The following is a 17,440-nucleotide window of genomic DNA, read 5'->3' as shown; positions in this document are numbered from 1 at the left end:
CTTTATGCACCGCTGCTGGGAGTGCAAAATGCTGCTACGGCTTGGGGAACAGTCTGAAAGGTCCCCAAATGATAAAACATAGAGTTACCATAAAAAAAAACTTAGCAATTCCACATCTAGGTATATATATATAAAAAAAAGGTATATACCCAAGATAAATAAAAACACACGCACACATAGAAACTGGAACATGAATGCTCATGCAGCATTATTCACAATAGCCAAATATAAAAGGGGATGACAAACCAAATGCCCATTAACTGATGAATGGATAAACACAATGTGACGCATCAAGGCAACTGAATATTATTTGGCAATAAGAATAATGCAAACGTGGATGAACCTTGAAAACACTATGCCTAGTGAAAGGAGCCAGTCACAAAGGACCACAAATTGTATGATTCTTTTTACATGAAATGTCCAGAGAAGGCAAGTCTATAAAGTCAGAAAGAAAGTGGATTAGTGGTTGCTAGGGGTTGGAAGAAGGGGGAATGGGAAAGTGACTGCTAGTAAGTTTAGGGATTCTTTGTGGAGTAATTAAATGTCTAAAACTGATTCTGGTGATGGATGCACAACTCTGAATAGAAAATCCATCAATTGTACACTTAAAGTGTCATCTATATGTTATGTGAATTATATCTCAATAAAGTTGTTTTTAAACAAAAGAGCGAATAAATAGTATGGGGGTCAGACTTCTCTAAAAAAATTAATATAAGTTGTTGCATTTCTACAAGGCTAATTTTTTGCTTAGGTGTGTTACACATTTCATACTTCCTGATATATTAAAGAGTCAAGCTGGGTTGAAGTTGCCTAATAATTAGCTATGGCTCTTTATGTTCATGCAAAACCAACTGCTAAAAGCAGCCATCAGAGCCTTCAAGCCAAAGCGCACTTTGGTGAGCAGGGGTGATTTAGGGAGACACCTGCATTCTCTCATTTGAAAATGCAGACTTTGCTGTGATTATGTTTCTATTAAATTTGGCAGGTTCTTTTCTGCCGGATTGTTACCATCATTTTGCCATTCACATGTTTAGTATTATACCAGGCAACGATTTAGTGTTGTTAAACCCAGTGATATACTGGGTCTATTTGCCCTTAAATCTATCAGTCTTATAGAACGGGTGTTCTTTAAATAAGTACAGTGGCACAATTCCATGAAACTCTGAGTTGGAATCAACTCGACGGCAACAGGTCTTTAGCTAATATAAGGTGTTTTGAAGTATATTTTAAACAATGTGCACTAATATACTCTATTCTAATCTTCACAGCTAAAAGAAAGACCTGTGAAAGAAGTCATTGTCATGATCAAATTGTTCTTCTTAAGCTCGTTTATTTTTATGTTATTCTGTAAATATTAACTGAGTAATTCCCTCTCCCCTTATACTCTGTCCTGGGCACTGTTACTTACTGAGATGTGGCTAATATGAGAGTCACCCTTTGGTGAATAGAAGTATAACCTTGTAAGAGGATGGTTTGCGCATTTATTGAGCATCACGCTCGGTGCTTCACATACGGTATAAAGACCTCACAAAAATCCTATATTTCTGAATTTATTATTACCACATCACAGAGGAGAAATCTAAGCATAGGAAAGTTAAATGTCTTGCTGAAGTCACATAGCTAATTGTATGAATAACCAAAAAAACCCCATTGCCATGGAGTCAATTCCAACCCATAGTGACCCTGTAGGATGGGGTAGAATTGCCCCATAGGGTTTCCAAGGAGCAACTGGTTGATTCGAACTGCCAACCTTTTGGTTAGCAGCTGAGCTCTTAGCCACTACGCCACCAGGTTGGCCGTATGAACCCAAAAAACAGGGATCTAAATTTCCGTCTCTCTCTCTGAAGCTTATTCCCTTCCTCCAGTAGTGTTCTGTACGTCTACTGCGGCAGAGCAGGCAGGTTCTCTTGCTTGGCTCTGTGCAATGTCTGTCCTTCTGGGTCCATCAGATTTCAGAAATGCGAGCGTACTCTCACCCTTACCTACAAATCTTTTCAGAAGTGGAGCATTTAACTTACACAGCCTATGACCCCCCACGGTGACATTTTTGTTGTTATTTTCAAAGAATTGCCTTAGATTCCCACTACTTCTTTCTCTGCTGTAAAGCGACAATGGCAATGTTGTCAAACACGTTCTAATATTAGCAGCTGCCCTACATCTTTGAAAGTCTCTTAACTGGTCTGTGAATGTAGGTTATTACCAGTATTACTCCTTTTCAGATCTTTGTTCTGTATTTAGCCAGCTGATTATGTAATCTACACACCAATGAATCCTTTTTTTCATATTGTAAATCTCTGAGCAAATACCAGAAGGGGGGTTCTTCAGTGCTCTCTCTGCTTTACGTGATGCTCCATGGTCTCCACAACAGGCCTCAGATATATCTGGGAAATATTATTATCATGTAGTACACCCCACACTTATCATCAACTCCTCTCTTGCTTGTTACTAAACAAAGAACCGAGCAAACAAAAAAATAGAGCAACAAAGGATCACACATCGGAGTAGGAGAAAATGGGCGAAATGGAAAAGCTAGGCTTAGACTTTAAATAAGGAAGCCCTGGTGGTAGTAGTTAAACTCTTGACTGCTAACTGAAAGGTCAATGGTTCGAACCCACCAGCAGCTCCATGGGTGAAAAGACCTGGCGATCAGCTTTTGTAAATATTACAGTCTAGGAAACCCTATGGGGTAGTTCTAGTCTGCCCTATAGGGTTGCTGTGAGTTGCAACTGTGTAGCAGCATACAACAACAAAGCAAAATTACTTTGTAGGAGATAGGAGGAAAAAACAAATAGATTAGAATGGGGATAATGTTAAGGTTTCCAGCCAATTTGTACTTTCATTTTGCCTGTCTTAGTGGGTTTTACTGCATTACCCAAAGGATCAAGACTGTATAAATTAAATTATGTGTAAAGGATAAGATTTTTCTACTTATGCTTCAACTTTGAAGAAATCAGATTTTTTTCTTTCTATAAGGAAAAACTAATTCTTTAAAAAAATAGGGAAGGCTAATTGGATCACTGATCTTATCCTTTTTATTTAGATGTATGACAAGATAAAAAGATTTACGTCATTTTGCTGGAAAAGCAAATGTGAATATAGAATCACTGCGCGGAAATGGTTTTTTAAGGGGCTATTACCTGTTTTAAGGCATCCACCCCTGGCCCGCATCGTCAAAGAAAAATTATGCAGTGTGTGGATTTACAGCCTGAACTTGTAAAAAATTATCTGCAAAAGGTGAAGATAAAAATACATTTTTTTTTCTTTTCAGAAGAATCCTTAACTCTAATACTCAAGCTATTTGTCAATCAGTTATTAAAACCATTAAGTGATCCTTCCAAATGTAGGGGGAAAGAATTCACATGGTATTTGTGAGCCTTTTTATATCTGAAGAGAAATTTTTCAGTAGAGGGTTAACAACCAGTCTTTCAGCATGTATTTTATTATTATTATCATTTTGGTGTATTTTAACAGAGGCCGTTTGCGTGATCCAGTGTACAATTTAAGGACTTAGAATCCAGATAGCGGATCATCTAATTCTTCCTTTTCTGTCTTGTTAGTCTGCCCTTTGACCCTCTTCTTGTTAGCGACACTTCCCCAGTGGGTGTAGGTATAGCTGAGATGGCAACAAAACGTAAATCTTCACTTAGGTGAAGAAACATAGGTTTAAGGAAAATCTGTGGATTTTACAGCTAGCTGCAGAGCCCTCCATTATTCCAGATATTTGTCCCCCCCATTTTTCTTTTTGAACTCTGAAGCAAAACCCTCACCTGTGTTATTGTTGGCTCTATAAAAACGAACAGATAAAAACGTTGCCATTGAGTTGATTCCAACTCATAGTGACCCTATAGGACAGAGCAGAACTGCCTCACAGTTTCCAGGAGCAGCTGGTAGATCTGTCTAATCTTTAGTTGAAGGGTAAACCTCAGGAGTGATTTCAGTACTGAACTAAAAGGGCGTCTGGGGGCCAGACTCTTGGGGTTTCTCCAGTCTCTGTCAGACCAGCAAGCCTGGTCTTTTTTTTGTGTGTGTGAATTTGAATTTTGATCTACGTTTTTCTCTCACTCGGTTGTTGTTAGATGCCATCGAGTCAGTTCCAACTCATAGTGACCCTGTGCGCAATAGAGTGAAACACTGCCTGGTCCTGCACCATCCTCACGATTCTTGCTATGCTTGAAGCCACTGTCACAGCCACTGTGTCAATCCATCTCATTGAGGGTCTTCCTCTTTTTCACTGACCCCTCTACTTTACCAAGCATGATGTCCTTCTCCAGGGACTGGTCCCTCCTGATAACACGTCCAAAGTCTGTGAGATGTAGTCTCACCGTCCTTGCTTCTAAGGAGCATTCTGGTTGTACTTCTTCCAAGACAGATTTGTTCATTCTTTTGGCAGTCCATGGAATATTCAATATTCTTTGCCAACACCACAATTCAAAGGTGTCAATTCTTTTTTGGTCTTCCAATTCTTTTTTGGTCTTCCTTATGCATTGTCCAGCTTTCACATGTATATGAGATGACTGAAAACACCATGGCTTGAGTCAGGCACACCTTAGTCATCAAGGTGACATCCTTGCTTTTCAACACTTGAAAGAGATCTTTTGCAGCCAATTTGCCCCATGCGATGAGTATTTTGATTTCTTGACTGCTGCTTCCATGGCTGTTGATTGTGGATTCAAGTAAAATGAAATCCTTGACAAGCTCAATCTCTTCTCCGTTTATTATGATGTTGCTTATTGGCCCAGTTGTGAGGATTTTTGTTTTCTTTATGTTGAGGTGCAATCCATACTGAAGGCTGTGGTCTTTGATCTTTATCAGTAAGTGCCTCAAGTCCTCTTCATTTTCAGCAAGCAAGGTTGTGTCATCTGCCTAGCGCAGGTGTGTTTTCCTCCAATCCTGATGTCCCATTTTTCTTCATATCATCCAGCTTCTCAGATTGGCTCAGTATATAGATTGAACAGGTATGGTGAAAGGATACAACCCTGACGCACACCTTTCCTGACGTTAAACCATGCTGTATCCCCTTGTTCTGTTCGAATGGCTATCTCTTGATCCAGGTAGATGCCCCATGAGCATAATTAAGTGTTCTGGAATTCTCATTCTCCACAATGTTATCCATAATCTGTTATGATCCACACAGTTGAATGCCTTAGCATAGTCAATAAAACACAGGTAAACATCTTTCTGGTAGTCTCTGCTTTCAGCCAGTATCCATCTGACATCAGCAATGATATCTCTGGTTCCATGTCCTCTTCTAAATCCAGCTTGAATTTCTGGAAGTTCCCTGTTGATATATTGCTGCAGCCACTTTTGAACGATCTTCAGCAAAATTTTGCTTGCATGTAATATTAGTGATATTGTTCAATAATTTCTGCTTTTGGTTGGATCACCTTTCTTGGGAGCAGGCATAAATATGGATCTCTTCCAGTCAGTTGGCCAGGTAGCTGTCTTCCAAATTTCTTGGCATGGACAAGTGAGCATTTCCAGCACTGCATTCGTTTGTTCAAACATCTCAATTGGTATTCCATCAATTCCCGGAGCCCTGTTTTTTGCCAATGACTTTGGTGAAGCTTGGACTTCTCCTTCAGTACCATTGGTTCCTGATTATATGTTACCTACTGAAATGGTTGACCGTTGACTAATTCTTTTTGGTATACTGACTCTGTGTATTCCTTCCATCTTCTTTTGATGCTTCCTGCATCGTTTAATATTTTTCCCATAGAACCCTTTAGTATTACAACTCGAGGCCAGAATTTTTTCTTCAGTTCTTTCAGCTTGAGACACGCTGAGCATGTTTTTCCCTTTTGGTTTTCTATCTCCAGGTCTTTGCACATGTCATCATGATACTTTACTTTGTCTTCTCGAGCCACCCTTTGAAATCTTGTTTTCGGCTCTTTTACTGCATCATTTTTTCCCTTTGCTTTAGCTACTCGACATTTAAGAGCAAGTTTCAAAGTCTCTTCTGACATCCATTTAGTTCTTTTGTTTCTCTCCTGTCTTTTTAATGACCTCTTGTTTTTCTCATGTATGATGTCATTCCACAACTCATCTAGTCTTTGGCCATTAGTGTTCAATGCATCAAATCTATTCTTGAGATCGTCTCTAAATTCAGGTGGGATATACTCAAGGTCGTACTTTGGCTCTCGTCGACTTGTTCTAATTTTCTTCAGTTTGAACTTGAACTTGCATATGAGCAATTGATGTTCTGATCCACAGTCTGCCCCCGGCCTTGTTCTCACTGATGATATTGAGCTTTTCCATCACCTCTTTCCACAGGTGTAGTTGATTTGATTCCTGTGTATTTAATCTGGCAAGGTCCATGTGTATAGTCGTCATTTATGTTAGTGAAAAAAGGTATTTGCAATGAAGAACTTTTTGGTCTTACAAAATTCAGTCATGCAACCTCTGGCGTCATTTCTATCACCAAGGCTATATTTTCCAACTACTGATCCTTCTTCTTTGTTTCTAACTTTGGAATTCCAATCACCAGTAATTATCAGTGCACCCTGATTGCATGTTCGATCAATTTCAGACTGTAGAAGTTGGTAAAATTTTTGATTTCTTCATCTTTGGCATTAGTGGTTAGTGTGTAAATTTGAACAATAGTCATATTAACTGGTCTTTCTTGTTGGTGAATGGATATTATCCTATCACTGACAGCATTGTACTTCAGGATAGATCTTGAAATGTTCTTTTTGACCATGAATGCAATGCCATTCCTCTTCAAGCTGTCATTCCCGACACAGTAGATGATATGATTGTCCAGTTCAACATGACCAATACCAGTCCACTTCAGCTCACTAATGCCTAGGATAGCAATCCTTATGCATTCCATTTCATTTTTGATGATTTCTAATTTTCCTAGATTCATACTTCATACATTCCACATTCCAATTATTAATGGATGTTTGCAGCTATTTCTTCTCATTTTGAGTCGTGCCACATCAGCAGATGAAGGTCCCAAAAGCTTGAATTCATCCACGTCATTAAGGTTGACTCTATTTTGAGGAGGCAGCTCTTCCCCAGTCATATATTGAGTGCCTTCCAACTTGAGGGGCTCGTCTTCTGACACTATATCAGATAATGTTCTGTTGCTATTCATAAGATTTTCACTGGTTAATTCTTGTCAGAAGTAGACTGCCAGGTCCTTCTTCCTAGTCTTAGTCTGGAAGCTCAGCTAAAACCTGTCTACCATGGGTGACCCTGCTGATATTTAAATACTGGTGGCATAGCTCCTGGCATCACAGCAACACACAAGCCCTCACAGTACAACAAACTGACAGATGTGTGGTAGCCACTCTGTCTGGGATCCTCTGTTGTGATCCCTGCCAGAGCAGTCAGTGGTGGTAACCGGGTACCATCTTGTTTTGGGCTCAGTCTGGTGGATATTAGTATAGATATTTGGAAACTGATTATATCAATTTCATTTTGCTCAAATGTCACTAATGTCATTACATGGTTACATTTTTCTATAAGAAGTAATTAGATAATCTAAGACCTCAGTCCTAGAAGGGTATTCTGTTGCATTCCCTGTGCCTGCCCCTATACCCTTGGCCTAGGTATACCCTGAAGGTCACCACAAAGGCCCTGATATTCCTGAATATTCCTGCCAGAGAATCTTTGTAGCAACCTCTACTGTTGGGCACCTCAACTCCACTTTCCTTGCCCCTCAGTGGGACAACTGTCACTCACACAGTCTTTCAATGGTCTGCAGCAGGACTGAGCCCCAGGAAGGTAACTTTCTCCTTAACACACTTTTTGACTTCCTCTTTTTTCTGTCTGATCTCTCTAGTCCTTCATCGTGCTTCTTGATCACCTTCCAAATAAACTATTTGCACCCGAGTCACTTTTATGTTGGGAAGGAGAACTCAAATCAGTGATGGAGAAATCATTTTATTTCTCTATTTATGTAAAATGTCCATAAAAGACCAATATATAGAGACAGAAAGTAGACCAGTGGTTGCCTGGGGCTGGGGAGGGACTGGGGATTAACTGTAAACGGTCATGGGAGACCTTATTGGGGAAGTAATTAAATATTCTAAAATTGATTTACGGTGATAGTTGAACCACTCGATAGTTACTAAAAATCATTCAATTGTACACCTGAAATGGGTAAATTTTATGGTATGTAAAATATATCTTCATGAAGTTCTTACAAAAAATAAATTACCTTATTTTCTATGGATAGGTAGTAAGATCCAGAGAGCTAAAGTGACCCAGTCAAGGTTATACAGCAAATATGTACCAGATAAAGAAACAGAGTTCAGGCCATTTGATTGTTCTGAGCAACAGCGTTCATCTGTGGACTGATAATCTTGATTTAACCCATTTAAAATTAAATGATAGGAAAAATGTGAAAAGTACCAATTAGCAATCTATTTATGACACTAAGTATAATAATAAACAACCATTTGATGCTTACTTTACGCTAATTTTTTTTTCTTTTTATTGAACTTTAGATGGTTTACAGAACAAACTAGTTTCTCATCAGACAGTACACACGTTTTGTATGACATTGGTCAACAACCTCACTACATGTCAGCACTCTCCCTTCTCAATCCTGGGTTCCGTATTACCAGCTTTCCTGTTCCCTCCTACATTCCAGTCCCTGCCCAGGGCTGGTGTGCCCCTTTAGTCTTGTTTTGTTCTATGGGCCCATTCAGTCTTTGCCTGAAGGGTGTGAGATAGGGAAGAAACTGGGACTGAGCCCCTAGGTAAGGAGCCCTGCAACACCTGCAACTTGCTTACAGAAATTATTTGCTTGGCTAATGATGCAAAACCCCCCATCATGAATGTGTGATAAGGAAAGAACAAACAGTACACTCCCTTGTAAGATGTTTTTCAGAGGAACCAGCCCTGGAGCACGCACAGACATCTGCAAGGTGACTGACGGATAACTTCTGCCTGATACAAGTACCCGCAACAGGAATCGAACCGGCACCACAGGAGGGACTGTGCAGGCATGATACCCCATAATACGTCCTGCCATTCAGTCCCAGGAGCCTTTGGTATGGGTTCCATCTTGGATCCCAGATGCACATGCAACCTAATTTAGCATGCACCACCATTCTGAGAAGTACCTGCCCCTTGAAAGAAACCTACTAAATATTCATTACCCTATTATCCTCACCAAACCCATATAAGCCCCAGAAAAACCTTTGTTTGGGGGCCAATGTTGCTTGGTCCCTCTCTGTTCCCCACTGGCGAGTCTTTACTTTCTTTCTGCCACTAATAAACCTTTGCTCATCTGGAACCTCTGAGCCTCTCCTAGTCATTCTCGGTCAGTAGAAGGCAAGAACCTAGGCAAGGCTTAGTCCCGAGCTGGGAAGCCTTACCCTGTAACAGGTGAACCTCAGGAGTTGCCTCATTACTGAGCTGAAAGGGTACCCTGGGGCCATACTCTCATATGCTCAATTTTTTACCTAGATTTTCTCAGTTAATTTTCACAAAAGGCCATAAGGTAGGCAATGTTATTATCCCCTTTTTATACATGGAAAAATGGATCTTAGGCTAAATGACTTGTCAAAGATCATACAACTAGTATGAGGTTCAGTGGGGATTCATTCCTGTGGTTGGACACCTGAATACATGCTAAAAACCCAGTGCCATCAAGTAGAACTGCCCCCCATAGATACATGCTAGTAATCAATAGATTATATTGCGTCTCCTTGCCCAGAGAAAGAGGACGCTGCATACCTCACTGTTGAGTTTGTTAATCTGCTGCTTGGTCTCCTCTGCTTTGATGAAGAGAATAGCAGCTCCAACTTCCGGCTCTGAAAAGTGACACACACACAGATGAGTCCTTTAGGAAAGATGAGTCCTTTAGGAACAGATCTCGCATTGAGGATTGGTGGAGCTGGAGTTGAGAGGGAAGCTGAGCTACTACCCTTATTCCTTCCTGACATCTGGCACTGCAGGCTGTGTCTCACTGGGACTAGACACCTTCTTGTACAACTCTAGATGGTTCCTGATATACTCTGTGGAACTCAGCATACACTATAGTGGTGACTATGACCCACATTGACTGGATGTGTCCATGGCAAATCTCCCCTTCCCCAACCACAATCACTGCCATGTTCCAAGATGGCATTTTGTCTTCTCTGACCATTTTTTAAAAAGTATCACAGTAAGTGCTCAAGCCACAGAGAGAAAGGAGATGTTTTTTTTCTTCTTTTTGCTTTCTAAATACTGACTCCTGTGCCCACGAGAGCATTTTCTTCTCACTTCTATTTCAGGTACTAATCTCCACTGCAGGTTTCCTGTCTCCTCCTATGTCACTATAAAAGGTAATTTTTTTCCCATTCCCTAGTTTTTTCCTCTCTTTTCTACTTCTCCTCTACCTCATTGTTAGTTGTTGTGGAGTTGATTCTGACTCATGGAGAGCTCATGCATACAGAGTAGAACTGCTCCATAAGGTTCTCAAGGCTGCCACCTTTCGGAAGCAGATCACCTGGCCTGTCTACTGAGGTGCCTCGGTGGGCGGGTTCGAACTGCCAACCTAGTAGTTGAGCATTTAGCTGTTACTGCCACGCTGGGATTCCTCCTCTACCTTATTCTTCCAGTTACATTTATTTCTGCCAGGGACGAAAATATAAATGGGTTAGTGCTAATTGGAGTGGAAGTGGAAGAGATTTGATAGTATGTGGGTGTGTGTATCTCTCTCTCTATACACACACACATATATATATAACATATATGAAATGTATATGAAAGTTGGTGATGGGTTTCAGTTGGAAGTTTTCCCTGTTGGCTTACCTGGAAACAATGCAGAGAGCCTCACCCTGTCCATTTACCTATTATAGGTTCCACCAATCCTTACATTCTTCTTCTCCCTTACTCCCACCTATATCCCAAAATTATTACATATATATAATGATAATATGGCCATCTTAATTCTGGACATTTTAAAGTAGAACACTTATTTATGGGGAAAATTAGTTCCCCACAATCTGAAGTGGTCTCAATTTGCAGAGATAATCCATTCATTCAAGAAATGACTGTAGGGCACCATAATAGATCAGGGCTCCTTGAGAGGAGACCATAACAAAGAAAACAAAATTGGCCCTCATGGAATTTAGAGTCTAGCAAGAAAAAGAGACATTTAAAAAGCAAAAGAGGATTGGATTTTGTCCTAAGGGCACTGGGATGCCACTGGAGGGTTTTAAGCGTAGGAGTATTCCCCCCACTGCAGTTGAGTCGAATTTGACGTACAGCAACCCTATAGGACAGACTAGAACTGCCCCATAGGGTTTCCAAGGAGCAGCTGGTGGATTCAAGTATAGTATAGTCCAGGAGCATAGTATTAAGAATAAATTTGCGTTTTTAGAAAGTTCACTCTGCCTGGAGAGCAGCATGAGGCCAGAGAAGATACTTTGGTAGTAATCCAGCCAAGTGATGGCCGTAACCGGGAAAAGGGTGGTAGCAGTAGGGATGGAAAGTTACGGATGGAGCTGAGAGATATTTATAACATAGAATCAAGAAAATTTATTGCTTGAATGGATAAATTGGCGGTATATGATGAAGATAGGGAGAAGAGGAATGTAAGGGTTGGTGGAAGCTGAAATAGGTGGATGAACATGGTAAGACTCTCTGCCTCGTTTCCAGGTAAGCCAACAGGGAAAACTGCCAGTTGAAACCCACCACCAACTTTCCTGTCTATGGCTATGATTTCTATACCCTTTGCCCCTCCCTCCAATAAAGGAGTCTTAGTAGGACCCTCTGTTTCCCCAGAAGATGATGTCCACTGAGAAGCAAGGTTGCTGATTGAGATGGAATACTGGCATTCTAACCAAACACTGACCTACGCACAGAACTGTACATTCTAAAGTCATTGTTAGCCTTGGTTTTGTCCATAGAGGAACTCACTGATTAACAGGAGATCCTGACAAAAGGATCTCAGAGTTGGGTAGGAAGAGGAGGAGAAGGTGGGCAGGGGGTTGCTGGCTTTGCATCTGGTAGCTGGCTGGTAACTGTTTTGAACTGATGTTTAACACTGGTTTATTATACTGTCTCCATCAGATACAGGTCTGTCTTTAGAGTTTTTTTTTTTTTTGTCATTTCTGGCCTTTATCATATTGACAGGTTCCTTTTTATAAGCACCGAAGTCAAGGCTGAAAGAGAGAGGGCCTGGGGCTAGTTTTGAGAGTGCCCTTACATTCACTGACTATACTAGATGTTAGTGCTTCATATAGTTTTCCATCATTGCTAACCTGCTCACATCCTTCTGAAGTTCTTTATCCTCTGACAATCTGCAAGTAAATAACTTCTCACCAAATAAATTGGTTAAATATAACCAATGTTCCTACAGAGCACAACCAATACAGCATTTCCTCTGGGTAATGTTGTTTTTGTGGATTGATCTGTATTTATAATAGGAAAACATGGTTACTTTCTGATGAATGGCAGGAATTTGAGTCTCCTGACACACCATTGACCTTGGCTGTTAAATAGCAGGGCATCTAGCTTGAGCAGGGGAGCAATAACAAATGATAATAACCTGGAGACAGCACAGACTCGAGTCAAATTATTTCATGTCATTGGTAAAAGTTCTGTCTTACAGAGAATATTCTGAGAATGGGAAAGCAAAACAATGCCAATGCCAAACATTGCAAGTTAAAAAGGAATATTGCCTCTTGAGAGAAGATTTAATATAGAGCTCACCTCCGAGAGGAGGGGAAATTCTGGCCTCTGGCCTGATTCGTTCCGAGCCAAAGTCAAAAGTCTGGCTTTCTTCACTGCTGTTTCCATCTTCAATTCCATCCACAATTCTGTTTGAAATAAAGGAAAACGTTTGGTTGTGCATTCAAATTCATGGGTCTTAGTATTTGTAGAAGACTTTTCCTTTTAAATATTGCACTAAGTTTCTAAATTTTAGCTACTTTAGAGCTGTGCTATCCAATATGGTAACCATTAGCTTTATATGCCTATTGAGCACTTGAAATGTAGCTAGTGCAAATTGAGCTTTACTGTTAATTATAAAATACACACTGGATTTTGAACACTTAATAAAAAAATACATATATATAAATTATTTCATTAATAATTTTTTTATATTATTTACCCTTGATATGATGATATTTTGGCATACTGGATCAAGTAAGATGTATTATAAAATTAATTTCATCTGATTTTTAGATACTTTAGCATGGCTACTAGAAAATTTAAAATGACATATGTGCTTCACAATTTTGGCTGTCATTATGTTTCTATCGGACAACACTGTTGCGGAATTTAGACTCTTATTTATTTTCAGATTCAAAACCTTAAGTTACAGAAGTCTTCTTACTTAAATTCACATTATACCACTACACAACCCAGGAGGAAAATGGTTTAAGGAATGATTACACCATCACAGAAAATAATTCTGAAATCATCTCCATTCTGGACTTGGACAAAACTCTGAATGTGAGAAATGAAGAATTACAGTTAAATTACTGGTGGGACTTTATCTAGTCTTCTTTTCCTGGTAAATAGTGTCTAACCCATTCCTTATTGAAAAAAATAACACAAGTCCATTGTAGAGAATTTAAAGTTAACAAAGGTCAGACAATTAAAATCACCCGCAATTCACCACTACTGTTACATTTTGGTTTATGTCCTTAAAATATTTTTCTATATAGAAAATATGTTCTTTTTATAAATGTGGGATCATACTATACATAAATTTTTCTTTTTTCAGCTCTGACACATTTTCCTGTTCAAAAATGTATTTTTTTTCCTTTTTAGTAAAAACTTAGGAAAGAGATAAGCAATGTGTTCAAATTACCATCTTTAACAGAATTCCTAAATGTTTAATGTATGCCTACTTTTCACTAAACCTATTTTTTCTTGTTCTCTCTAATGGATAGGTTGTATTATTCAAATGAGTAATTAAATATATAGTATATCACTTGCCTTCCAAATAGAAAAATGGAATTTGAATTCAGCTTTTAGAATTAAGTCGCTCTAAAATAAATTTTTTTTTTTTTTTTTTTAGTTAACCTTCAAGTTTCACTTCTTATAACTTCACAGTAGGGATAATATGAACTACTTCACAGAATTCCTAAGAAGGCAAAAGGCAATAATGAAAGTGAAATTACCTAGTAAAATACGCAGAATATAGAAAGCACTAAATATTATTTTCTTCTTGCTTCTACGTATGATTCTGCTGTTTCGTGATTTTAACTGTAGGGTTGCTATAGGGTCACTACGAGTTGGAATCGGCTCGACGGCACTGGGTTTGGTTTTTTGGTTTGGATTGCTTCTATGAACCATAGCTTGCCCCGTGTGCATTTTCTAAGTCAGGACTTTTTACCCTCTCAATCACCTTTAGAAGATCCCAAAGTGGATATTTTTAAAATTAAAAGATAGAGCAACGCCTTGTTATCAGACATTAGCTACTAAAGAGACCAGAAATAAAACTAAGCTTCAGTCACCTACAACAATGAGGCAAAGAGTATGGAAAAAAAAAAATAGAAATCATTAATTCATTTCCTTGATAATTTCAACTTGTTGCTCCATGAAACTATTGGTAAGATCAGACACTGAGGGGTAACATTGATGGACTTTGTTTCATCTCTTTCATTATAAGTTATAAAATTACAATGCAGAAATAGACATTTAAAATAATGGGCAGACTAAATGGGTAAAGGAAGTAGAAAATGAATTCTGAGCATTTAATGGACTCTTTTGAAATGTATTGCTCGAACTACTTGTAAACACACATCTGTATATATGCTAAAAAAAAAACTGCACACAATATTCAGGGAAACTAAAAAAACCCAGGTCAGTCAGGAACCCATGCAGCAGAAAGGCCCAGAAGGCTGAGTAATTTACTAGTCAAGTTACTTGGCTGAATAAAAGGCTGCCACAATCAACATGAGGTGAACTCTTACCTGGGACTGAGGTCTGGGGGACCAGCACTATTCAAAGTTGAAAGCTGCAATTTCAAGTTCTTCTCTTTCCTTTTACCATGGTTAGGAGGGTCAGCTTCCTGCTTGGTTTTTGGGGAATTTGAACTGGAGACTCTGATAGGGGAGTGAAATGGTACTGTTCCAGAAGCTAGCTGCTTCAAGCTTAAACCCAGGTAACTTTTATTGCTTCCTGCCTTCTTGTTACGTGAAAAGGAGGGACCCCTTGTGTAGATAGGGGAAAGAGAGGCAGTCTCCTCCTCTTCCCTCTCCTCTTCTTCTTCCTCATCTTCCACAATGGATGGGAGTCTCTTCTTGATGCTGCCATTTCCCTTGGACTCTGACTAAATCAGAGGATAATACAGATTAGTGCAGACTGCAAAGACCTTGAGAGATAATCACTCATGCTAGAGTTCTCATCGGAACAAAGATAAATCCCCTAGAGACTTAGTTCTCCTTGAAACTGAAGTCTTTGCAGATTTTGTTATTATTTACTCACGTGTTAGAAGTCTCCCTATTTTTTCTCTTTCCAGCATTTACCTGCTCTACCTTCCTCATTTCAATTCATTCTCCTGTCCCCTTTCCCTTGGTCTTTTTAACTGCCTTACTGGGGGCGGGGTGGGGTAAGTACTTTTTACCAGGTTTGCACCTTGATTTTAATTACGCTTTTACTTGCAGTTGTATATGATGGCATACGCTTAGGGATAAAGAAAATTTCAATTTTCATGGAAGGCCTTGGGCCTTGTTATTTTAAAGTTACAGGGTCTTCAGTGGAACTCTATGGGGAGATCAGCCATGATTCTCAAGGGAAAAAAAAAAAAAGTCTTTTCTATTTTGGATGGAAGGCGATCAGAAGTGTCCCTCAGCTACTCTGCTTTCTGTTTCCCTCATCTGCACAAATGGGTTCACAGGAAATGGAGCAAATCACCTGATCTGGTCCCCTTGAAGAGCCTTGGAAAGGGAGGAGAAATAGTCTTGTCAAAACCATCTTAAGACCACCAAAGTGTTGACTGGGGTCATTCAATTTTGTGGGCCAAGAATAAGCAAGAGAGAGGATGTGACAGGACAACTAAGGTGATGAAGGAGGGGCAGGGCAGAGGGCAGCAAAGGCTAAGGTAGTGGACCTCAATAGAATTCCTATAATAATGCATGTTTCTTGCTCTGCCCGAGACATAGCTTCCCTGCTCCAAAAGGTCACTTCATTTTTCTGTGCTCAGTTTCTTTTGAAGATAGAATCACCTATATCTGGCTCATCAATAATTTCTAATAAAAATGAGGAATTAACCCAAATGCCCTGAAAGCACTATTTAAATCTCATGAGCTGCCATGGTTATTCATAACCAGTTAGTTCATTGGTGTATATGGCTTTAACTACATCTCTAACAGTTATGATACTAGCTATAACAGTAAGGAAAAAACAATAAATTTAAACATATGGTGACTTATAGGTAATTCAGTTAATGCCATAACTGCTAAGTGAAATGTTTGGCTTACCCATTGTATTAGTTATCTAGTGCTGCTATAACAGAAATACTACAAGCGGATGGCTTTAACAAATAGTTTACTCTCTCACTGTCTAGTAGGTGAGAAGTCCGAATTCACGGTGCCAGCTCTAGGGGAAGGCTTTTCCTCTCTGTTGGCTCTGAAGGAAGGTCCTTGTCATCGATCTTCCCTTGGTCTTGTAGTTTCTCCACACAGGCACCCCGGGTCCAAAGGAGGAGCTATGCTCCCAGTGCTGCTTTCTTGGTGGTATGAGGTTCCCCCATCTCTCTGCTCACTTCTCTCTTTTACATCTCAAAAGAGATTGACTTAATACACAACCTAATCTTGTAGATTGAGTCTTGCCTCATTAACATAACTGCCTCTAATCCTGCCTCATTAACATCATAGAGGTAGGATTTATAACACACAGGATATTCACATCAAATGACAAAATGGTGGACAGTCACACAATAATAGGAACCATGGCTTAGCCAAACTGATACATATTTTGGGGGGGACACAATTCAATTCATAAAATACTCATGATGTTTTGTGTGTGTGTTAATCTTAATGGCTCAAAATTTCTTGAGGAAATGGCATCATTAGACTCATGTTTCCAACTAGATACGATAGATTTAATTCATGGTAAACCCATAAATTCTGTACTGGGACAGCCCTTTTTTAAAAAGATTTATTTGATTGCCTTTTGCTTTTTAGAACATTTTAAAACTGTGCTTTTAACAAAACTTTGACCCACGTGGAATTACAGGGAAACATACACTAGTATTGTGGAACAGAAAAATTAGCTTACCCAGTGAAAGACACACAGGGCAAACTTATCAAATAAATGAAAAACAATGAGTACATTCTCTAATTGGACTTCTGTTCACATCTGCTTTGTCAATTTAATCATTGCCTTCTTTCAACAAGACTCTGCTGGTTTTACTAGAATCCCCTAATAACCTATTAACTGTATTTCTACATGTTTGTTTAATCGTCATACATCCATTTTGTAGTGGAGACTTGGAATCCCAGACACATTGCTTTGATACTGATTCTGGAGACAAAGGCAGCAG

The 17,440-nt window shown here is 39.4% G+C and overlaps 1 protein-coding gene across 1 annotated transcript in view; it reads right to left on the bottom strand.

Moving 5' to 3' along the window:
* KCNH8 (potassium voltage-gated channel subfamily H member 8) overlaps positions 1-17,440 on the bottom strand; it is a 447,419-nt gene that overhangs the window by 18,095 nt on the left and 411,884 nt on the right. The window contains exons 13-15 of the mRNA XM_003415733.3: positions 14,868-15,226; positions 12,655-12,761; positions 9,691-9,767 (exon numbers count right to left, since the gene is read on the bottom strand). Coding sequence (XP_003415781.2) covers positions 9,691-9,767; positions 12,655-12,761; positions 14,868-15,226 — 543 coding nt within the window. The remainder of the gene's footprint in view (positions 1-9,690; positions 9,768-12,654; positions 12,762-14,867; positions 15,227-17,440) is intronic.

The sequence above is a fragment of the Loxodonta africana genome, chromosome 27, assembly GCF_030014295.1.
Source record: "Loxodonta africana isolate mLoxAfr1 chromosome 27, mLoxAfr1.hap2, whole genome shotgun sequence".
In the NCBI taxonomy this organism is placed as follows: Eukaryota; Metazoa; Chordata; class Mammalia; order Proboscidea; family Elephantidae; genus Loxodonta; species Loxodonta africana.
This window is presented reverse-complemented; position numbering and strand designations above follow the sequence as displayed.